At 36.4% G+C, this 25,005-nt stretch overlaps 1 protein-coding gene across 1 annotated transcript in view; it reads right to left on the bottom strand.

Moving 5' to 3' along the window:
* Nucleotides 1–25,005, bottom strand: part of CLSTN2 (calsyntenin 2) — a 422,996-nt gene that overhangs the window by 60,387 nt on the left and 337,604 nt on the right. Inside the window, exons 7-9 of the mRNA XM_085298685.1 lie at nucleotides 23,493–23,642; nucleotides 5,966–6,151; nucleotides 231–479 (exon numbers count right to left, since the gene is read on the bottom strand). Of these exons, the coding sequence (XP_085154811.1) occupies nucleotides 231–479; nucleotides 5,966–6,151; nucleotides 23,493–23,642 (585 nt within the window). The remainder of the gene's footprint in view (nucleotides 1–230; nucleotides 480–5,965; nucleotides 6,152–23,492; nucleotides 23,643–25,005) is intronic.

The following is a 25,005-nucleotide window of genomic DNA, read 5'->3' as shown; positions in this document are numbered from 1 at the left end:
ATTAATATTTAATCTAAAAATTTCAATAAAGAATTAGATTGATTTTCCCAATCTAAATCATGAAAACTCCTATTTTGTCAGCCAATTCCTTCAAAATCCATAGATATGTTTTCAGATATTATCCAAAAGAGAGTCAGTGCTTGAAACTTAGGTAGAAAAAAGAAAAATAACACTCTACCAAATTTGTTGCACTCTTTGCCAGACAGGTTTAAAAGACAGCATAGATTCACCTGTTTTATCAGAGTTGCAGAGGATAGTCTCCTTCTCAGCTCTTAATCCTGGGCTAGGTCCATGTTTCATCCACATAGTGATGGTAAATTGATCAGTTAAATTCTTTGGAACTATTCCATCCGGAATTTTGGCTCCTTGCTTTCCATCAAATTTAAAAATCATGTCATTGTTGTCCATGAGAAGCCCAGCTGTCCAGTTAGTTGTTGCACTAGGAGACGGTAACAGGTCAATGGCACCTGAAGATGCTCCTGTAAATGATACGTAACAAATAAAATGATGAGAGACTAATGAAAAAGCTGTGTAAAAGAATTTATATTAAGCCAAGTCCTGATTCACACATTCCAGTTTATGAATTTTATGTAAATAGTCCTATTAGCTTCACGACCAAATCATATATACCCTTACATAGCATTGACCATAATAAACCAGTGAGGTTCTGTATATGAAATGTATTGCACAGAAAATTTAAGAAAATATTTTAAAGGTACTTCTTTTCTTAGACAGTTCTCATTATTTTCTCAAATTTGTTAATGTTTTCACATTTTTCCAGTCTGGTATTCACAGAACTGCTAAGACTAAAACTAAGCTCTGTACCTCCAGATAGGCATCTTCCTTCCCCAGCAGCCTAGAGATACATTGTGTGTGCGGATGGCGTCCTGCAGAACACTGCAGAGCAGACGTGAATGTTGGACAAGTATTCAACAGTCAGGCATAGCTATTCACAAGAATATTGGCATGAATGTCTCTACATATATAGTATTAATCCTAAAAATAGGTAGTATCACTTTAATGTTGGCTTGTGGCAGGTACATGATGGTTTTAACTCCAGGTGTTCTTATCTAAAGATAGATATAAGACTTTTAAGTAGTACTCACAACTCAGATTCCTCTAAAAATGGAATCATTAACAAAGTGGTTCCTAGCGGTTCCTCCTAGCCATGCAGCATACACTTGTTAGAATTAATTTGGAAAAAAAAAAAAAAAAAAAAAAAAAAAAAAACAGAAATGAAAAATAGTGTGGTGCTAAAATTTGATAAAACAGTACAATTCTTTAGAACTCCACGTTTAAGGGAAATCTGTATTTTCCTACATGCAGCCAGCTATGCAGTTAGAACCTTTACTTAGCCCATGAAAGGTAATACTTAGCAGAAAGTATGTTTCCCAGAGTAAAAAACAAAATCAGAATTTGTGTATTCTTGATGATACTTTGACAAGTAAGAATATGGTGAACAAACCCAAACTGAATAAAAACCCCCTGAAGCTAGTTACATAACCCAGCCTCATGCAGTGTCCAAGAAAAGAAAAATGACCCCAGCTGTCTGCAAGACTGTTAGATATTATGCTCATATGTGGAACTGTGCATCTTTTTAAAGTGCTATACTATAGTAATAATATAAAAACATTCATATCATGCAGTAACAGAATTTCTTAAACATTTCCCTAAACTTTGCTATTTTAAGATGAGGTTGTTTAGAAGTGACAGTAATATCAAACATAAAAACCATGTGTTGGAATTTAAACACAAAGACAAATTGTAGTTACTTTTCAAACTCTAATTCCAGGCTGCATTGCACAGGATACACAGGATTATCAACTGGAAACCCGAAATTCAATTTATCCAAATTGCACAATCTATAATAAACTTTTTCTTTTAATTCAAGCCACTAAAAAATAAAATTACTTGCATAGGACATATGCATAGAAATAGTTTGCACTACAGTGTATATTAAAAAAATTTTTTTTAAACTGGCACATACTTGTATGAAGTAACTTATGGGCTCAAGGAAGAAGCTCACTCTATCTGACGCACTGATAAAAAATTTGGAAGGACCTATTTTTCAATTAAAATGAATCTGTGAGTCAACTCTGAAACAGAAGTATCTCAGACAGTCTCTCTGATTCAGCAAGCTGCTTAAGTAAATGCCCATAACCTCATGACTTCTGGCAAGGTTGGTAAGAGCATCAGTACAGGTTGGGGGTTGACCTGTTGGAAAGTAGCTCTGTGGAAAAGGACATGGGAGTCCTGGTGGACAACCAATGCGCCCTTGGAGCCAAGAAGGCCAACAGTATCCTGAGGTGCATTAGGAAGAATATTGCCAGCATGTCAAGGGAGGTGATCTTCCACCTCTACTCAGCCCTGAAGTAGCCTCTGTATCTGGAGGACTGTGTCCAGTTCTGGGCTCCCCAGTACAAGAGGGACATGGAACTACTGGAGAGAGTCCAGCGTAGGGCTACGAAGATGATTAGAGATCTGCCGCATCTCTCTTATGAGGAAAGTCTGCAAGACCTGGGGCTGTTTAGCCTGGAGAAGGGAAGACTGAGAGGGGATCTTACCAACGTCTACAATACCTTAAGGGAAGGTGTCAAGGGGATGGGGACAAAACTCTTTTCAGTGGTGCCAAGCGACAGAGCAAGAGGCAGTGGGCACGAACTGAACCACAGGAAGTTCTGCCTGAACGTGTGTGTGTGTGGGGAGGATTTCTTTCCTGTGAGAGTGACAGAGCACTGGCACAGGTTGCCTAGAGAGGCTGTAGAGTCTCCTTCTCTGGAGATATTCAAAACCCACCTGGATGCAACCCTGTTTAATGTGCTCTGGGTGACCCTACTTGAGCAGGGGGGTTGGACTAGATGATCTCCAGAGGTCCCTTCCAGCCTCAACTATTCTGTGACTTGGGTAATCAGTACCAAATTCAACAGGTTCTCCTTCATCTGCCCATACTTTTATGGACATATACGGGGCACTGTGGAATCTAATTCTGTTAATGGGTGTTAATCCTGCTCTGAAAACAACTACTGGATTATGCACTCATGGAGATTTCACTGGAAGAAACCATACCACTTCAATCCTAATACATCCAACCAACATCATGAGCTGCTCAGCCACATCAGCCACACAGACCATACACAGGCCTGCAACAACTTGAACAAGCCAGATCTGCATGTGTTCCTAGTCAGCCAGATTGCACTCCTGGCTCAGTGTCCTTCCTAAACCGAATGGCTGACACCATTTCTTTTTGAAATACTTTCAGAGTATTTTTGGGAGCCATGGTATACAAATCCAGTGTTGGGCTTGGCATCCTGAGGTGTACTTTATGTACATAAGTGGTTGGTTTCACAGACAACTGAAAGCAATAGTCCCACCTCTGCTCCCCACTCTACATATCTGCAAACTTTGTGCCAGTTGAAGCAACTACTGAGGCACTTGCTGAAATGGATCAGACCGCTGACCTGTCTGGAAGCTCATCAGTCCTGTCAAACCAAGCCAGAACTCCTACTTTTCCATTAGATTAGCAAGTTGAATAACTTCTTTGAGGCTGCTGCAAAGCCACACAACCTAGGAGAGAGGAGAGCAGGCAGGCTCTCCTCTCTCAGCCAGTGTGCAGCCTTGGAGCTGACCCTCAGCCTGTACGTACTTCAGAAAACTGCTTACCATTCGTGAACATTAGCAATCCCATTATTTTAAATGTTACTGAGAGGGAAAGATGACAACACTGTAATAATCCTTCCACCATATTCTGGGCTTTCTAACTGATCTTTTCAGTGAGATTTATCCTGCATATGTTTTTCAGAGTCAAAATTTCGTCTTTTTCACATCTTTGTTTTTTTATTACTGTTGGATGATAATATGAAAAAATGCTCACTAAAACACTCTGAGGAACAAGAGTAATAATTTTTTTACTTTAAAATGATTCAAGAAGCCTAAATGAATCATTTAAGCTTAAGACTTGTTTCCTAAGTTATACTGCCTACTTTGACCATAAAAGTGGTTACAAATCCCTGAATTATTGAAAGATAGAGTTAAACCATCAGCCTTATAAAAAAAATGAGCTTTAATATATCTGAATTCTCTGGATTTCCAATTGATAAATTAAGAAATGAGCATGTGATTATGAACTGGGTCCTTAATTACAGAGAGAGAATCCCGTGTTTCAGGTGGCACAAGTGATTATTGAGAGTCTGTGATCACCCAGTTCTGCACTATCTATAATCACATAATGTTACACTGGTAATAAAAAGGCAGGGTTTTCTTCCTTTGAAGGAATTTATTCCTCCAACCATTATGATACAGTAAGACCATTTCTGGGAGAAAACCACTTTCAGAAATAACTTAATCTCTCTAACATAAGGATGGCATTAAATACTGAACACCACAGTGTAAACCAGCCCAGATGCAATTCTGATGTACAGCTCTGTGTCATTTATGACCTTTGTATCAAGTCCTACTACTGTTTTCTACCCTGCTTATACTGCTCTACTAACATATGGAACCCCTGGACAAAAAATTTTTTTGCATCCGTTAGACTTTTCCCTCCCATTTACATACACATTCTTCACCCTTATCTGTTTCCTCAAGCGCTTTATATTCTGTTCTTCATGGATGTGCTGAATAAAAACTGTTAGTTCAACAATATTGCTAGACACTATCATCTGCCCAAATACTGCCTGCAATTAGCACAATGGCACTGTCAGACCTCTTTTTGAGAATGCCTGTCAGCTGGATGGAGATACATGACTAAAATTTGGGGGTTTTTTTGTGTGACTTTAAGTATGCAATTTTGGGGTTGAAAATTATTCAGATTTTATGAGAACTCTACTATACGCGCTTACCTTTACCTTACTTTCCCTAACATCTGCAGGTAATTGGTATGTATTTATAAAATCTTAACTGTAAGCTATTTTTCCCTGGGAATTAGCTTTCCATTTTTCATAATTTGGTCAAATATTCATTTACAATTTTTTTCCTTGAAGATTAGTGTATTGATCTCTGCCGCTCTGTTGTGTAAGTCAAATAGTAAACACACACACAGTAACAGCACAACAACTCCAAAGCCATACATTCAAATGGAAAAGTATTGCCTGGAGCATATCTGCCATTTCAGTGTAAATAGGAGCCAGGGAAAGAAACATTTTGGAAAAGACAAGAAACCATACCATCAGTATTTTGTATGAGAACTTTAAGACGACAGGATTTGGGAGGAGGAAAAGAGAAAGTAAATCTCAAGAGGCAAAATAAACATGGCTTAATCTGTAGTCATACTTTTGCAACAATCATACACAAAGTCACGAAAAGGTATTTGATTTCCCTCTGAAAATGAATTTTTATCTTTTAAATCAACTTATTAGTAGGCGGGAAAGGGGAATAAAATAATTACGAAATGCCCCCCCCCCCGGAATATCAGTTTTTGAAATTCTAGTGTTCTTTAATATCTGTTCAAATGACAGTCACAAACGTTCCAACATTCCTTTATTTTTTGTTTGTTTCAACTCTGGCACAGTATTTATCAGCAGAACAGAAAGCTTAGCCAGGAAGACTGAAACAGAATATGAAGATTCAAGTCTCATCAAATGTTACGGTCTTCCTAATATGCTGGTGTTATTTTGTACAGCATCCAGGGCAAGGTGCCCATTATCTGAAATCTCCACATACCACCAGAATAATTAGTAGTAACGAAAGGAAGAAAGAGTGAGAAAGAGGTGGAATGAAGAAAAAGAGAAAAAAATGGGGAAGATCAAAAGAAAAAAAAAAAAGGAAATTAAGCAGGAAGAAGGAATGACAGAAGCGAAAACAAATGTAAAACAAGAACAGAGCACTAGTCAAATACCATCGCTACGTTCATTTTCGTAACTACAACCCACTATGATCTAGCTGTGCAAAATCCATGTATTATGCGCTTACAGACCACAGAGAACTGGTACTCTATCTGGAAAAATACGGTATCAACTGAAAGCCATACCACATAGCTTCTGCAGAGATTTTTCTGAGTATGTCTCACGATCACAGCCCTTTCCAATGTAATTGGTCTGCAATTCAATGGTGGTACGTATCGAAGAAACTGGTCCATCACATGTTTCTAGATGAATGCTGGGAAACAAAGGTATGCTGCCAGAGCCAGGTTTGTATTCAATACGTTTGCTCCAGTCTGGAAAACAATAAAAACAACAAGATCCAAGAATGACTAAAAAGAGAAGAGGAGTTATGCAATTTCAAATGGCATAGTTGTTCTCAAAGTTCCGTGCCAAGACAAAAATCAAAGTTTCTGAAGTTGACATCAGTGAGCTCCTAAAAAAACCCCCATTTTCTTTCTCTCTTTGTAAAGAAGCAGCAGACTCAATTAAGTAATAACACCACTATTAGAGCTGCACGAACACTATGTTTAGTTCCTGACAAGAACTGCTGAACAGCATCAGACAAGGTCTCCAATGTCCATGTCCCTGCGGCAGTCTCCCAGCTAGCTCTACTGAGATGAGACTGTCAGTTGCACTGATTTCAGTCAGATTTCAAAATTTTGTGATATAGAACAAAATAGCTCTATGGACTAGGCTATATGCATCAGTCTCACTCTACTGCGATTTAAAGCTTTATAATTCTAGTATGTTAAAAACCAACATAAGATATCCATTATTCCACCTCTTGTCAAACTGTCTTCTGTAACATTGTGATGAACTAATAAATGACAGCTAGAGCCAAAAGGACTACCCATACTCCCAGTCAGATCTAGCTCATCTGGGATCTGCTTGTGCAGATGCCTCACAATCCAGAATATTTAAGCAATCACCTGCCTCAGCCACCTGTCCATGGCATACACAGCACTAAGCTTCTCAACTGATGCATCCAATTGAACTTGGTGCTTACAACCTGCTTCAGAGAAAACTCAAACAATCAACATTAATCAAAAACATGTATATTTCAACTATCTTTTCTGTTCATATTTTATCTACTGTAGCAAAATTCTGAGAGACAACTTACTGCAAAACACCAGTAAGAATGTCACATTAATAGATATTCAGGTATTTAGCTATTCTGAAGTCACAAACATATTCTACTCTGCTTGCTTACTGCATATATGACTTTTACCTGTAAAACTTCTCAGGAAAGTGTTCTTGTATACATAGCTGGAATTTCTCTGACTATTCATGTCCTAGCCAAAGGACACTCTGTAAGTGGAAATTTTCTTTTAAGTGCTGAAAACCAATCAAACCTCTTGAAGTAAATGTATAGACGTTCTTTCTAAATATCAGAGGACGGTAATTAAAACATATTTATTAGGTGAAATGGTTCGGTGTTTTTCAATGGACCTCATTTTCAGAAGTATGAAAAACGTACTCTATGAAAATCAGTCTTACACTGCACTAGAAATTCCTGAGAAAATCTGGAAATCCATACAAACATTTTGAAATGTAGAGCAATCACTAAAGGAGTCTAGAAAAGGGGAATGGGATGCCACAGTCACTGTTCCGCATTTTAAAATTTGAGCTTTCAGGTTTTCTTGAGAACTTTGAATCCAAATGGTAATCATGTAAGCATCCTGTTACAAAGATGAAGCTGGTATAGAATGATACAGAATGTTCGATGAAGTCTTTTTTTGGTACTAAAATCTTTAGGACTTGTACATCATTGTTCAAAATGAGTAAAAGACAGCTATGTCTACTTAAAAGCCTGCCCATACAGTAGTTGAAAAACACGTACTATTTTAGTAGTAATTTTCATGTAATTATATTCATCCCATTCATTCCATAAAAAGTTAAATGGAGTGATCTGCAGTACTAAATAGATTTGTCTGTAATGGTCAACTTAGACAGTTCCCTTAGAATTTCATGTCATTCAATAGACAGTTCCCTTAGAATTTCATGTCATTCAAGTTACATCATTACATTAACAGACTTCTGTTTCCATTCCATTCCAGAAATTTGAGGTTAACTTTTTTCCAAGCAAACAAGAACAGCAAATTACTTTAAAAATTTAGATAAAAATATGATCATTTGCTGCTCGTATATACGTTAGTAACATATGAATTATTGCTTCTTCAAGCCTCTCATTGACTAGTTAATACACTGTACCCGAAAAGATAAAGAATCCCATATGTATCTGAAATTTTTCCGACCATCTCATCAGCTTTAAGGTTATAGACACTTTCTGATTTCTCAGCAGCTTCAAATCAACTGGCATTCATACAAAATATTCATTAGTATATGTGAGATGTGACTGAATCATTAACTGTAGCACATTTGCCTGCTACTGCACACTCACTTCAAGTTACATGAGGAATGGCTTACAAAAATATGCTCTATAAAATGCCACTACTCACATAGAAAAATAATGAAAATCTTCTGTCTGTGTCACATGAACATCCTCTGCATCTTAAGAAATGGTCTTTCATTTCACAGTAATGTTTCTACTTGGCAGAAATGCTAATTTGTACCAAGAGTTTATAAATTCTGTACGTTAGTCAGCTACATTTATCTCAGCTCTAAATTACAAAATATCAGCTGGACTTTCAGCACTTGGCCCCCTGCAGCATCACAGACCAATCCTCATCCTAAATCCCACTTGCACTTCTTTTGTTGACAGAAAGCGGTTTAATGCAGGCTCTGGAAGTCAGCTAAGGATCCTCCCCCCAGGGCAAAAGGTGATCTCAGGCTGAGGAAGGGCAATACTGAATAAAATACAATCCCAACATAGCAGCATAGTCCTTAAAGATACTAATAGCTCCGCTACAAACCCATTGGTTTATTTATATATCCACGGCATTTCAGCATCCCAGAGGTGTTGAAGCTGAGGCCAGCATTGCCTTTATCTCACAACCAGTAGGGTTAGTAAAGCTGAAAAGTGTATGGAAAGAATTAGAAAAACTATTAGTAAATGTAGTATGAAGAACCTATTAAATGCTGCAAAGCTTTAATTTGGAACATGGTGAAGCTAATCATTTTACTTCTCAAATAACATCCTATATTGGACACACTGAAAAGATCAACACTTTGCCCTCAGGAATGTGGTGGCAATTTTTCAATTCCTCTAAAATTGTCTCAGAGGAAGAGTCTTACGTAACCGAAGTCTACAAAAGCCTATGAATTTCAGAATAGATTTTTTAAATTCGGTCTTAAAATGTGACACACATACAGGGTTATGTAAACAGTTCAAAGGTACATAACCCATCTGAAATAGCAGCTTACACTTGATCAGCTATACTCAAACATCCCGGTTTCTCCTTCGGCACAAACTGATACGCAACAACTACACATTACAGCGCAAACGTAGAAAAGTAAACACTATCTCCGCAGTAGATGGGAAAGACTAACCCAGGGGAAAAGCCTCAATAAAATTAGCCCTGTTCAACCCCACAGAGGACAGGCATGGTTTGGATTCTCTTACTCTTTTGCTTGCAATTTGTAGTACAAAGCACTTTCAGAAAAAACGAGGCCAGCGCTGAATGGATTATACGTACAACATAACAGCAATAGAACATAAATATCAACATGCCATGGTTTTGGTTCATATTTTATGGATTATAAAAAAAAAAGTATGAACTTGGATCTCAATCCTCAAGATCCTCAAACAACTCCCAGGTCAAATTGCATCAAACTTCAGTAGATTTTTAAAGACCTAAGTCTTTAAAAATAATTTCTAATGCACTAAAATCCTCCTTTTAATTGATGTATAATGTAAAGGCTTTCCATAATCTCTATTCTTAACAGTTCTGTATGTGATTCTCTTTCCTTTTGATTGATATATTATACCATCTTTCATTTCTAATTTCATTCTCTTGTGCCTACTAGATGGCAGGAGTTGCACCCACTTCTACAGTCAGAAAAGGACTCCAGACTAGTATGATTTAAATAGCAGCCTGCAGATTACATCTTGCTCACAGAACGACTGACTCTAATTTTTCCTTGAAGGAGTACAGCACCCATATGTGAGGAGGATGTATGACCTGAGTCATAGGCTGGCTGCATCGCTGGACTCCAGTCACTCAAGCTGGATGAAAGATGTGCACTATGGCAGCAAAACGTAAGATAAAATTTATACAGTGCCATGTAAGAGTCTATGCAATTTCTTTGCAGAAAGGTTTGGATTGAAGGTTTCTAAAACAATGCAACTGGTACATCCTCTGCTTCCTAAACAACATCTTTGTATCTGCCCTGTCTACACAGGCTTGATACTGGGCTAAAAGTTACTCTTTTTTTTCACAGCTTTGCTTAGTTAGTTTTTATTAAACATTATGCTTTGTATTAATTTGAAAACCTGAAACAATCTAGAACAAATTAAAATGTCAGTACACACAAAACATTTTGAACAAGAACAGAAATATCTCTGTAGGCTTGCCTAAAGTATATTTATTTTCATTATTTATGGGACTCTATATCTTAGAAGCAGCAATTAGGCACCTCTAGATACTGATCAATGATAGCTGGAAGAATGGTGCACTATCTTCACAAAACTACAATTTTCTTATGTCAAGTTTACTGTGAAGTGCACATATTGCTAGAATACCACATGATGCAGCCACCTTGATAAATACCTGTTGTATCTGTCATGCATTCCCTACACGCTGAACATCAACAGGCACATGGCATTTCCAAAAGGTTTGCACTTTGATACTTGTATTGATCTTAGCCCTTCGCCCCATGACAGGTTATTTTAAAGGCATTACATATCCAACCAGTAGATCGTGATCTACTGACACTGACACCACACAGTTTACAAGATAGAGAGCGTCCTTCTTCTTTTGATCGTTCACTGAAATGTTTGCAATGAGGTATGCAAAGTATAAAGAGAAAAAAAGTGCACGTTGGAAGCAGAAGAGTTCTTTGTACAAATCTGGCAAGTGTTAAACCTATCCTAAATTCTCAGGAAGAGACTACCTTTGTAACAGAAACACCTCAATTCCTCTTTTTATTAGCACTGCATTTCTGCTAATGAACCATGTGCTTTCTAAAAATATTCTCCCTTTAGGTGATGCATCTCATTCCACATACTTGTATGTGAATATACACGCCTGTATGCACTTAATCCTTTCTCCCCCATCTTCTCCCTTATTTTGGGGAAGGAGGGCGGGGAGAAGAATCACCTCGCAGTCTAATTTGTCTGATCTTTATAATGCTGAAGTTAATTTTGAGATACAGTGTTCATTTCAACAGAATTATGCAGCAGAATGAATAAAAATGAGATCTTCCTCAAACATTTGAGCACCTTGCTCACAAGCAATGACACTACCCCTGAAACTGGAACCTGCCACAGTCTGCTGGATTTCACCAGGTAGTTGTAGCTACAGAACTGGGCCTATATTTGTGTATTTCAACAGTTCAGACTAGCTCAGTGATAAAAATATCCAGTTCGATCATGGTAGGAAGTAGATCTATTTCATAGAGAAGTTGAGTATATTAATAATTGGAGATATTTTCTTTTGAGAAAAATATATTGTTTTATCTCAGGTTTTAGACTGTTGTGACAATCTCCATGTTAAGAAATGACTTTTCTGTGACATAAGCTAACAGTTGAGTCTTTGGAGGAAAGGGAATGCTGATGTGATGAGCAGTGATTGAGCCTATGGCAGAGTGAAACACGTGGACACTAGATCACGTCTTTCCCAAGATGCTAATCCAAATCTGATGGGGTCTTGAAGGACTTTCTGTTCAGGGAATATTGACAGCCAGCTTAGTATTTTTATCTGCAAACACTTATTGTGTGACATTAATGCTACCTGATCTATAGCTATGCTACTCTCATATCTTCATGCAGATTCTCAGAACCAGGTAATTCTTCCGGATGAAGCTTCTCTACTCTATGGCGCCAGGATTTCACACAAAGCAAAACCCAGACTATATTTTCCTTCAGATAATTCACAGAAACTAGCATTAAAGTACTGTTCTAGCTACTAGATCCTTATTAAGACCATATAAGCATCTTAAGAAGGCATAACCACTGCAACATAAATATGCGGACTTTGACTTTGTTTGTAATAAACTCAGTGGATTATCAAAACGTGGCACAGTCAGGCACCTACTGTGAAGAACAGAAAGGACTCCCTGCAATTTAATGTCAAATTTGTCTTAACATCAATAATAGTTTATATATAGTATTTATATAGTATTTTGGAACTTAAGCTACTGACCCAAAACATAGCACAATTTCTTGAACTACTGATACCTGGCACCTTTTCCCCCTCCAAATTAAAATTAAAATCCCTAAATAGCCCCCGGTGGCTGGGATCAGCCTGAGCAGCTGCTGGGCCCATGGTGCCCTCCATTCTCGAGGTGCCCAACCTGCGGCTGCCACGGCGTGCTAAGGCCACTCTCACAAGATGCCTTGTTCTTGTGGCACACCCTCTGGGGATGACTGCTACTTGGTGAAGCAAAGTATACCTATTTCTTTCTGCTACTCTTACACTCCTGATAGAACTGCTATGTGTCTCTCATTTTCTGATGGATTAAGGGTGCCTTCATAAGGTCCACAATACACTGTAAAACGCAGCCCGATAAGGGCACACACTTAGATAAATCCTGTTACAAACACAGCAATCCTGTTACTCCTCGCAGGCTTAACGCACACTGCAGCTACTTCACAGTACACAGGCCAGGCGCGGGGAGCTGGCGCTTGCAGACACACTGACGGCAAGACTGTCCATGACACCTCCTTGAAATGCCGGCAGTCAAAAGGCATAAAAGGCAAGACGTTCCAACGCATTATACACCATACCTATGTCACCTTCATGACCATAGTGTCACTTTTCCTATGAAATGGTGTTTTTCTGAAGCGATTATCTGCATTAAATATACTGTACACACGAGCTAATCATCAGGCACGCCTCTCTTCCAGTAGCACATGTGGTATCCAACCTGCTCTTGCCCTGCAATGCACACGTCAGCTGATGAGTCAGAGCTCCACATGCCATAACATGTATGTACAGCCTGTGCGTGGTCACGAGTTAAATACCCAATGTGTAGTTTTGCCTTTTCCAATTGCAAATGCCTAGGCAATGCATTGTACTTGAATTTCTACTTCAAAGCAACAAAAATAAATATAAAAGGTTTTTTTTTTTTAGTGACACGAATATCGTATAACAGTTCCTGCATCTTTTCTTTGGACCACTGCATTTATGGATTTATAAACTGTGTAACCTAGGGAAAAAATATTTCCAAGGACTTCCAACAACTTGGAGGGAAAAAAAAAAAAAAAAAAGTATCTCTTATCTGCTCTGCTTCCTTTTCTTCCAGACCAACCTTCCTCAAAGCTTATGAAAAAGGAAAAAACTGAAATCTCAGCATTGAAATAGATCTTCTCAGAAACTTTACTTCTGGGATGACAAGGCATAATAGAGGATTCCTTTCAATATTAATGATGCTTTAAAATTAAAATGATAATGTTAACACAGTTTTGTTCACCTGTAATCTGTGTGAAGAAACAGCATTCAAAGTTAGAAAAAAGACTAGTAGTGGATGCACTTTCCTACATACATTTATTTCTGTGAACCTAACTACCCTAATAACCAAGTCTATTCAGTCTGTCTGAATAGTTTCCCATTCATGTAATTGATCACTTTATAAGGGAGTAAATTTGGTAGGACATCAACTAGTATTATTTACCAAGTGTTAAAAGGATGCAACCAATCACCGCTCCTGGAAAAAACTCCTTTCTCTCTGAGGAAACAAGTGTGTAGCTTTACAAGGGTCACCACAACTGCTACCACTTCTGCCACACATACATTTTGCTACCATACATTGTTTGGAAGAACCTGCACCACAGTGAAACAAGATTTAAGGAGTTCAGGAAGCTTCTCATGCTGGATGTGTTTTGAAGAAGCACTTGAAAAATCCAATGCAGAAAAAGATGCATCTGAAATGGACTGAAATTCTAATTAGGTGTTTTCGATAAAATGGTAATTTTCTCTCTCTTTTTATAAACATATGTATAATAAATATGTACGCACACACACAAGCATACATAGAAGCACATGTATATATAAAATAAATACACAGGCACACATAAATATATGAAGGAAGTATAAAACACATTTTTAACCCCTCAAAATAATCTTCAAAGCTCTGTTCATTCTTTTTAAAGGAAAAAATGATCACTTCTCATCCAGCTCATGGTACGACAAAACTAAAAACCCTAACAGACATAATAGGGTTGTACAGCTAAAATACAAGCTAACAACATACACACAACAGGTTAACTAAATCTGACTGGAACAATTTTTTGTGATATTGTATTAGGATGATGATAGGTATCTACTGAAGCAAATCATGTTTAGATATGGTTAAAGATTTCTGATGTTTTTAGAAGGACAAACTATCAGCAAATGATATCATCATGGAAAAGAAAAATTCCTAGCCACACTGGGTACAAGTGAACAGTGTTTGAATCCTGACATTCTTGAGTGTAATAGTTTTCATTAGCTAGTATGTAAGGAGGTTCATAAATTCCAACAAACTGGCTCCGAAACATTTAGGGCAGCTGTTACTGAAAACAATTGAACTGAGGATGTCAAAACTTGTGTGTAAAGCCTGCAACTTCACGTCCATGATGCAAAGACTATTTGGAGGTTGTGCTCCATGCAGAGCACGAGTTAAAGTTTCAAACGTAGCTGGATATCCTGAAGCACTTTACATCTTGACAAGAGGAAACAGAATAATGAGAATATCAGCTGTCAGCTGCATCTTAGAGGTAAGAAACTTAAGCACAAAGATATGAATTGCAATGGTCATCTCACCAAGATGTTGCAGTGAAAATAAAAAGATTCTGTAGTCAAAAAACAGAAAAGTGAGCAAAGAAGGCTTAAGAATGATCTTTTTGAATTATAAAGGGAGTAAGAATAATCTAGTCACTGGTCTAAAATAAATGATTCTTGCATCAGTTAAGACAGAAAAGACAGATTATAGTATTTCAACTGTAACACAGATAAAGAGCTGACAAAAGAGAAGGCAACAATGAGTTACTTTGAAAAAGTAAAGCTCCTAGCACACAGAGAATTTACTAGTGAGGATCCTTGTGAATCAGTCTCGAGACTGCTATTTGATATTTCCATTAATGGTCTTGGCACAGAAAACAGACTGCTTTAATTACTTTTGTCGATGACAAAACTGGAAGGCAATTCTATATTGGAAGTCAATACAGAAACAGGGCATCGCAAGTGAAGAACAGGATGACCTTGAGAACTGGTGCAACAGAAATACGACTTGAAAGCAACGATACAAAGTGCCAGTTTATGCTCAAGATTCTTCAGTGAACTAGTGACTCACGATTTAAAACCAATGGATGGAAAAAGAGGTGGTATCATTAAGTCAATAATAGCGTGACTATAAGCTATCAGTCAAACCAGAGCCCACCAAAACAAAAGTAATCTTGGAATATATCAAACAGTAGATTTCAGTAGAAGGCCACTATGACAGGAAATTGTGAAAATGCTTACCTAGAGTGCTAAGGAAAGACATATTTAACTGTAATACATGCACCTAATTAGCAGAGGACAGTCTATCCTAAAATGAGATACCTTTACATAAGTATCTGATTCATAATAAACAAATACAACTGCTTTCTCTAAATACATCTGTCAGCCAAGGCAACAGAAGGAGAAGTTAGAGAACAATGCTGATACAAGTACATCAAAAGACTGCGCACTTGTGTAAACTTTGAGCTAAAAAATCAGAAGCCTTCAGCAGTTCAATTAATCACAAAAATTTGAAATACATACATTCAATAGAGCAAGCACTCCATTAAAATAATGTCATTAAAGATAACATTTGAACCTAAGAATTTTCATTACAGATACCCTATTATAAGGCTATATGGCTAATTCATACACAGAAACATCAAGAGCAGTCTGGCATAAAGTTTCTATGCTTGGAATAAATTTTATTTGAAATCAAAACAAAAAAAAGGTAAACATCTTTTTTATAGATGAGAAAGCAAATAAAAGCATTGTATTTTAAACTGGCAGGTACGTGCACAAGAAGAAGATGGAAACTGATTTATATTTATTGCAGAAAATACACAGGCCTTTGAACTATGTTCCTGGGGACTAACAGCATTATTCTTATAAGCACAGTTTCTGCACTTGATCGCACTCTCTCCCTCTTCCCGCCCAAATAACCAATTGCTTTAGTAACCACATTGCTCCTTGTTAAGAGCACTGACAGCTCAACAGCCAGTATGACTTTGTTTTTCCTCTGTATTTCCTCTGTGGATTTTACTATAAAGTCCACGTGAATATCATTTTAAAATCATTTAGTGCCTACAGCAAATAGCATCTATAAAGCATGTTGACTCAGATGTGACCTATGATTGCTCTGCAGCTACACAAGGCAGTCCTGCCCTTTCCTGGTGAAGGCAACGATGGTATTTCAGGAGAAGTGAGCAAATCTGACCCTTACGTGGCCTCAGAACGACTAGTCTACAGGAAAGCAGTGGCAAGGCTCCCCCTTTTGATGGTCACAAAGCCCTACGTCAGCTTAAGGAAGCCTATGTGTTTTTAGAAGAGATACTAGGCAATATTTTAAAAACACATTAACTACTCCTATGGTCTATAATAATTTATTAATAAAAAATAGTTGTTCATTTCACAAGTATTTTTAAACAAATACTGAATGAAAGTGTCATTGAGGATTTTTAAGGAATCTACTTTCTTCAGCTACTTTGTTCAATTACCTGAGCCTTTATGTACAGCATAGAGTGTGTGTGTGTGGATTTGTAGCGTGGAAAAGAGATGGATGCAATCTTCCTCAAATCAGTAGAACATTTCAGACTGCACACTATGAAATCCTGTCTCCACATCAAGTAAAGCCCTAATAATTTTCTCTTAATTGGAGGTTACTAAATATTGGTTTTGTGGGGGCTATATTAAATTTAGCAGAAAAAAAATGTATTATCTTTGCCCAGACTGGAGTTAAAGACTTAACCATCAGGAGACAAGCTGGTATTAATTTTTGGACTGTCTCATCATTTTGGGGCAGTGGTGCAGCTTTTTTGAAAATACAACCCTTACTTCACTGGTACATATCCATCTTCCCAAAATGCATGTTCAGCCTTCGTTATGTCTTAAATATGTGATTTCAGAAAAGCCAAAATTCTCAGATACTTCCTTAGGATATTCAGCTGACTGGTTTAGAGGAGCTTTTTTTGTGCTTTCAGCCTTAATAACCACTTTCTATTTGAAATCAATTTGATGTTAGGGCACAGTCTGACCTTTTAATTGGTCAATTAACAAGCACAGCTCAAGCAGTCTCAAAATACATTTTAAGTGTTCTAGTAACTTGATTCTGTCCTCAAGCAGAAACTCCTTTCTTTTCTTTTCTCTTTGTAGTACACCACTACTGCTGGAGAGCTCAGTATGCCAATAATTATGCTTTCAACTTTTTGTGCATCTTGCAACTTTCAGTACATTAGTTTATTACATCTTATTTCCATTTTTTACTACACTAATGCAGTAGTGAGACAAGTAAACAAACATTAAGTCTTTTATCATTTTTTTTTAAAGACCTTTCCTAAAGGTAATAGAAGTTAGAAAAAGACATTACTATGGCAACATAAAAAAGTTAAAGGAAACATGATCTAGATCATTGCTTTTTGACATTTTCTTTGTTAAAAATATTGAGTGATCCCTAAATAAAATTCTATATGGATATTTAGTTCTGTGTTGCAAAAGCATTTTCAATTAGAACCAAATTATGACAAACCCCAATTTTTATGGCTGTTTCCACGTATGTCTGAGGATGCACATCAATGGTAGGCTCGTGCGATGGTCTGCTTAACATGGACTAGTGTTTTTTAACCTGCAATGTATTAACTATCATAAATTGTCTAAAGAATTGTTTGAGCAACAATCAAGTTAAGCATTGTGTTTTTAATGTAAACCTGGTTGGAAAATACGATTCATAAAACAGTTATTGTTTCCATTCAATTCTGTTCTTCATCCAATACTATTCTGTATTTTCATTACTGACTTGGAAAGTGAAACACAGGATATACTTGGTCAAACTTCAGACAATACCAATCAGGGAGGACCAGTGAAGACTGAGACAGGAATTCAACATTTCAAATCATGACAATGAAGATCCAGCCTATTAATGGAAGAGGGCTGTTTGCAAGATGCTACATGTACCAACTACACTGACAAATGGTGAACAGCAGCTTGGTACCACCTGCAGAAGATGATCATGAGATGACGATGATGGCAGAGTACAGAAAAAGCATGAATAAGCAATGCTAAACCATTCTGAAAAAGGCAAATGTAGCAGCGGGATGGCGGAAAAGAAGCAGAGCCTGTAAGGTTTGGGAAGTAATCCTCCTGCTTTCCTCAGCATTAGTAACCTGTTAATTGTAGCAGTGCGTTTGGTTTTGACTTCCACACTCCCCCAAAATGATGTGGACCAAAAGGAAAGAATCGGATGGGAGTGACAAGAAAGCTCAGATGGAAGAGAAAACAGAGTATTGAGAATGATTTGGTAAACTGGAGTTGCTTTATCTAAGAAAAGATGACTAGCATGGGCAGCATGTTAACCACCTACAAACAGATAAAAAACTGCTGAAAAAAAGGAAACGATCTCTTCTCTACATCCATACAGGTGGCTAAGTAGTAATGTCCTTTAATAAGTGAGCAGTAAACCACAGGGAATGTTTAAGAAAAAATTCTTAAGGCAAGCAGGGAAGCACTACAAATGACAAATATGATGGAAGCTGCATCACTGCAGGCTTCAGTCTTTGCCTTGACAAAAATACGTCAAAATTTACATAAGTAGAGTTACAGTTGACCTTGCCTAAAAAACGTCTGTAGGTATCTTCCAAAGTTACAAGTTTGTAATTACTGAATTATTATGCTATTTTAGTTTTTCTATATGTGAACCCTAAGTGGTTCTATTAATTATCAAATAAATACGAAAAAGTAATAAATGAAGTAGATATGAAGTGTTAGAAATATGTATCATTGATTCTAAATTAAGAGATTGTACTGCAAGTGATAATCTAAGTAAAAGAAATTGGTCATATATATGAGCAAGAGAAAGACACATAATATGGTTATAGAGGATTGTGAAGTTTTTAGCAAAACGCTTTTCTATTAAAATCACTGAGCCTTCAAAATCAAAACATTTAGGTGAGAAAAGGTCAAACTCTATGTATTTTTAGCTTTTTTTATTTAAAAATTATTTTTGCTTTATTGTTTTTAAAACACAACTTGTCTGTATTCTGCATATTCATTCTTCAAACAAGGAACTTCATTTTCTGGTCTTAGTTCCTAACTGCAACATTCCCAATTTGCTGACAATGTTTTTGATTGTTACTTTTTCTCTTCTAATGATCATGCAACATTTTCACATGTATTTTAAAGGACATTCACATTCCTGTATTATTCCTGAATGATCAGATTTCTGAAATGACTTCAGAAAGCTTTTAGTTTATGCCAGTACAATTGAAAAAAAATCTGAAATCTTAAAATGACAGTAATCCATCCACAACTACTCAATGTCATTTTTGGGAAAATCTTAATGCTGTTACTAAATTTTTTGTAAAGAAAATGTGAAAATGTATGTTATTTTACCCATAAAGCACTTTAAAATTTAAAGAAAAAAAACTTGAAAGATCTTATTAAAACAATAGAAGGTCATGAGTATGTCAAACAGAAGAAAGTTCTCAGACGATAAAGGATGGTATTTTTATGTGATTTGGAGGAATGAGTTTCAGAGTATATTCTTTTCCATAGTGGAAAGATCTCTGCTTTTATGACTTGTAATACCGCTTCTGATTAGCAGAGCAGGTTAGAAAATAATAATAATAAAAAAAAACAGTTTCACATAGTTCTACTTCCTTCTCTATTTTTCACTTCTACTTCAGTGCAATTATGCTGAAAAGTTATGATTATATGCATTAATCTCCATTCTTATCTGTTTTTCAGTGAAGTTGGAATCCTCCCTGTTTTGAATAAAGCAGATGTAATTTTACAGAAATCAATATTTATATGATAATAAAACTATTGTAGTGAGAAGAATCAGGCTAGAAGTGAATCTACAGAAAAAAAACACAGTCTTTGTTCAGTGTCCATAGAAGTGGGAAACAAAAGCACAGTCCTGAAGGAAGAGACAAAACCATCGAGAACATGCTTAAAATGGCAATATTTCTGACACTATGGAAGGTAAACCTGGAATTCAAATTACTTCTATTTTCCATTTAAAATCTCTTTTTTTATAATTAGGGCATTTTCATAATAAAAAAAGTATCTTCTAGATTTTATTTATAATGCAGTTGTCTTCATCATCTGTCAGTAAGTGATGATTCCACTGTTTGAAATGAGTAGAAACAAACACAGATGCGGCAGCAGGGAGAGAAAATTTGCACCATAGCTACTGCAAAGACAAAATTAATTCATAAGAATTTTCAATTAAAAATGAAATAATTGATTAGGAATTAATTGCATTAATTGATTTCTAGTTTAAGAATGCTTAGACCATTTTAGAGTAGTCTACTCAGAACTGTTTGATGCCAGTTTGGTTCAAGCTTCCATTTCTAAAGTAGTTTTTTAACAAAGCAGAAGCTTGCCAGCGGCTCAAAATATCTGTGCGCTGCGTGGAAAGGTTTGCCAACAGTACATTAACGTTCATCCCCCCAAACAAGGGAAGTAGTTCCTAGATTTAACGAAGACTTGAACAACATTAAAATCGTTCTCTGCCCAAGGGAAAATTGTTTAAAGAACAGCACCTAGGCCTGTTGAGTCTTATTTGCCCTGCTATATATGTTAGTCATGCGGAGTCAGCCTCTAGAAACAGGAATCAATTTGTACGTTACATTTTATGTATGCCAATTCTTCACTGTCTCAGCTCAGTGCAACGTAGGATATTTGAAGGGCATCTGTTACCACATTGAAATTTTTAACACTGAATTCGTATTACAGCAGCTATCATCTCAATTTATGATAATCACAGAAAGAACTGCACAATGCTAAGGCTAGTAGCTTCTAAGAATCAACTGTCAGTGTTATAAATTGAAATTCCAACTATTTATCTGTTCAAGATAACAATTAAGCAGAAGACAAAAACCATGTATCACATTTTCGCAGCTTCTGTGTTATAACCAAAGGCTCCAAATATTAACTTCTTCTTTCAAGCAAAATATTATCGTACATGTTTTAGTCACCCTATGTTTTCAAATATACTATTATTTCAGAGCAGGTGGAGCATACCTGTTAGTTGTCATTTTGTTGAGAGATTAGTAAGTGTCACAGGTAGAAGGAAACAAGAATAATGTAAATGTCTTATACATGTATATGCTCTCCATTCTCGGACTCCTGACTCTAGGTTTCCTCTTTAAGTACTGGAAATACTAAGGGTTAATTTTGTTTATTTGACTATTTATAGCAATAGTTAATTTTTAGCGAGATCAGCTCAGAAAGTGAAAAGCAGCATCACATACATGAATATCTTTACTACTAAAATTAAGTACGCATAAAAAAAAATTCTTCTTAAAAGAAATGAAGAAACTTCTGGAACTAATAGGTCACATCTCATTTTCAAATTATAATGAATGACTTGGTCATTGCAAATTTTCTGTTGCCTATGATGAAGACCCATTGTAAAACTTTGTAAACTTTGTGTCCAATCAGTAAGAAGAACAAATCTGTGCCAAATTGCCACAGAAATAAAATTCAATATTGAAAATAAAGAAAAAGGCCAAGTGCAAGCACAATGAATTCTATCAAAGCATATCCTTTCCTACCCTTCCAAGATGCTTTAGATAAGCTGCTCTTATGCAATATATTGCATCTTTTAAAGAGTTGTTCTGTATATGTTGTTTTCCCTCAAGTTTTTTCTTTCTTTCTTTCTTTCCTTTCTCTTCATTTTCTTTTATAATCCAAATAGACTGAGCAGTCTATTCTCTCAACATCACATCAAAAATAAGAAGCTGGCAGCTCTTCCTATTAGATAGCCAGAGTTACCAAACCACAATCCACACACAGCTCTCCAATTTCTAGGACAGAAGAAAAAAGAAAATTTTTGTATGCATAAATAATCAGAGTTATGTCCAGCTTTGCACAAAAACCATAAATAGTTGCACACACATCACAACCTAAAGATAAACAAACCACACTTTAAAATATAAAAATAATACAAACCTTGTTTGAGGTTGTTTCCATTACTCTTATTGAATACCTGAATACGCCCCAATGGTCATTTCTACAGTAACTGATATTTGAACTACGAAATAAATATGGCAATATTGGGCAATAAAATCACATCATTAGTGAGGTTTCTGTGCAAATACTACTCAGTCAATAAAATACCTAAATGAAAATAACATGGAAATTGGAAATCAGCCACTTCAATATGATTCCCTAACTACAATTTGGTAAAACTTCATCCATGAGCAGCAATTCCAAAAAACGCAAACATAAACAGATCTACAATTGAAAGAGTTCTTAGTTGTTTTACAGAATAAATCATGAGGTTTTGAATATTCAAACTCAGTTATAAAATGCAAAAATACTGTGTATTTTTTTAGAAGAATATTCCTCAAAATACCTGGGGGGAGAGAATCTAATACATTCCTGAAAAATTTAAACATCGTTCTGCTCTAAATGAGGTCTGTGAAAATGGAATCATGATACTGCAAATTTACTGTGTTCCAAGGTCCTCCAGATCAGAGATGGTATTTTACAAATAAAATCCTTTTTTCTTCTAACTGTCAGTTCTAGAAATTTACTCAAGTACAAAACTGTTTTTTTTTTCCTTTGTAAGCACTCTCTTTAATAATTCAGGTGAATGACATCTGCACAATGTAGTTATATTCAGTCAATTCGTCACTAGAGCAGCCCTCATTCACATCTTAATTCTACATAATTTGTGGCATATCTATCTTCCCAATACATCACCATCCAGGTTTTTAAAAGAGTGTAGACTCCAGAACCTTACTTTTTTTTATTATTTTATTATTATTATTATGATTTACAAGATCAATTCCAGCTGAAATCTCTCAATATGAGGACAGTAATGAGTATAAACCGTTCCTTTCACAGTGACTGCCTGTTGAGCACATCTTGACTTACATGTATGTGAATATACAGGAAAGTCAATTTGGCACCTGAAGCAAGATGATATAAACAACACTAGCACAGTAGGGGAAGTACCTTGCCATGGTGGCTCTATAAAGTTTATTTAACGAGTAGAAGAAGAAAGGCAAGCACAAGCAGCATTTTTTAACCTCACAGAAAATTCAGATTGAATTAAAACACAGCTTGTTAGAGTAGAACTTTTATCTTTCCTAATTTGCCCTTTGTTCCAATAAGGGAAGAAATACGGCAAATATAAACAACTGTTAAGATATTATCCACATTTTCAACCTATTCTGAATAAAGTAAGCATAAGGAAGAGCAGTAGTTTTCTGTATCATTGCAGTAAGCACCATAATTTGCTTATTGGGGAGGGATAGGGGGGAACCAACACCATCAAAGAAAAGAAACTATGAAAAAATACTAAATGACAGAAACTTCTAAAACTTACCTTGCCAGCCTGGTTTGCACACTGGTTTGACATTAACTCGGACTAAGACATTTTCGGTTGCATGTTTTTGCCCACAGTCAGAAGCTGTTACCATTATCTCATACTGGTGCTGCTTATCGTAGCTCAGCTTCTCAGTGTTTCTGATGTTACCTGTAGATTCAACACAAGCCAACATTCAGTAATTACTTCTTGGCTAAACTTACACAGATTATAACATTTCGGGCCTGGTTAATCAAGTCCCTTACAACCAGAACACTCTCTGGGGCATGCTGGACTTCCACGGGCAGTACATTTACGACGAATGGAAAGTATTCTTTTTTCAATACAGTACAGAAAGAGTAATAATAAAAATCCTTTAGCTAAGTATTTTTTTCTGTTAATGCCATGGATATATACAGACATATCTGTATTAGAACACATTTGCACAACAGTATTTTCTAAAGTGAGACTAAAACTAACTATAGCACTTACATCTTGCAATACAAAACATATGAGTAGATAAAATCCTATTTTCCCTGTCTTCCCAGAATACACTGCCTTAAGGGGGCAGCAGCACTTAAAGACCTCAGCTACACTGCTGACCACCTCCTCGAGTTCCCTCAAGCAGAAAAACAACTCAAAACCTTCAGATAGAGAGCACAAAAACTCAAAGTATCTTCCTTTTTCCTCTGCTGTTATTATCCTTTAAAAGAGAGATATTTCGAGTCCTTTAACCCCTTCCTCTGCATTTTAAAAATAAGAAAGGATGAAGAGGCCCAAAATCATCTTCTACGTAAGAAAGCTCAAGAGCATTTGATATGACAGCACTGAGCTACTACATAGAAATTAAAAATCACCACCAATAAAAAATATGTACTGAACCTGAGACATACAAAAGGGTGATAAATTACCTGCACCAGAACAAGAAATTATGACCTTCATGAGGAAGTGTAAAGATCTTTTTCAGAGAGCACTTCCTGCAGGACTGGAAGACTGCCATTCAAATGCACTTCAGCGTATTTAACGATTTAATATTTTAATTCTGTCCGTTTCCATTGAAATACACTTCTAGCTTAAATGGAAATTGTTTAATGTGTTTCACGTTTTTGTTCTAGGCTGTTATACTATCTCTTTGAATGAGTTGGCTTGTTCTAGAATCCAAGAAATAAACTTTCTATAAATGGGAACTCTCTGGATCAATGTTTCACATTATAATTGCTTGCAACATGATCTGTAAAGCAAGTTGTTTGGCTTAAATTTGGAAATGGGAACAACACAATCTTGAAGGATAGTTGAACAAACTAGCCTGATTTCTACAGCTGCTGCTTTAATTATCTAGTGTTGCATAATGCTGGCACTGTTTTTTTGTTCATGAGAAACTTGAGAAAACGGGCAAAGTAGAAAAATGGAAGTTTTTAATTAAGCCTTTCACTAAACCTCCCTATCACTGTTCCTGCATCATGAAAGGAGAAGCAAAAGGTCCTGCAAAGGCTAATACGGGAGCAGTACTGTATTCTCCAGCTTCCTCCTCTTC

Source organism: Rhea americana, unplaced genomic scaffold (assembly GCF_003343005.1).
Source record: "Rhea americana isolate MKP2758 unplaced genomic scaffold, rheAme1 scaffold_14, whole genome shotgun sequence".
NCBI lineage: Eukaryota > Metazoa > Chordata > Aves > Rheiformes > Rheidae > Rhea > Rhea americana.
Note: the sequence above shows the minus strand (reverse complement) of the source record. Positions and strands in the feature narration are given on the sequence as shown.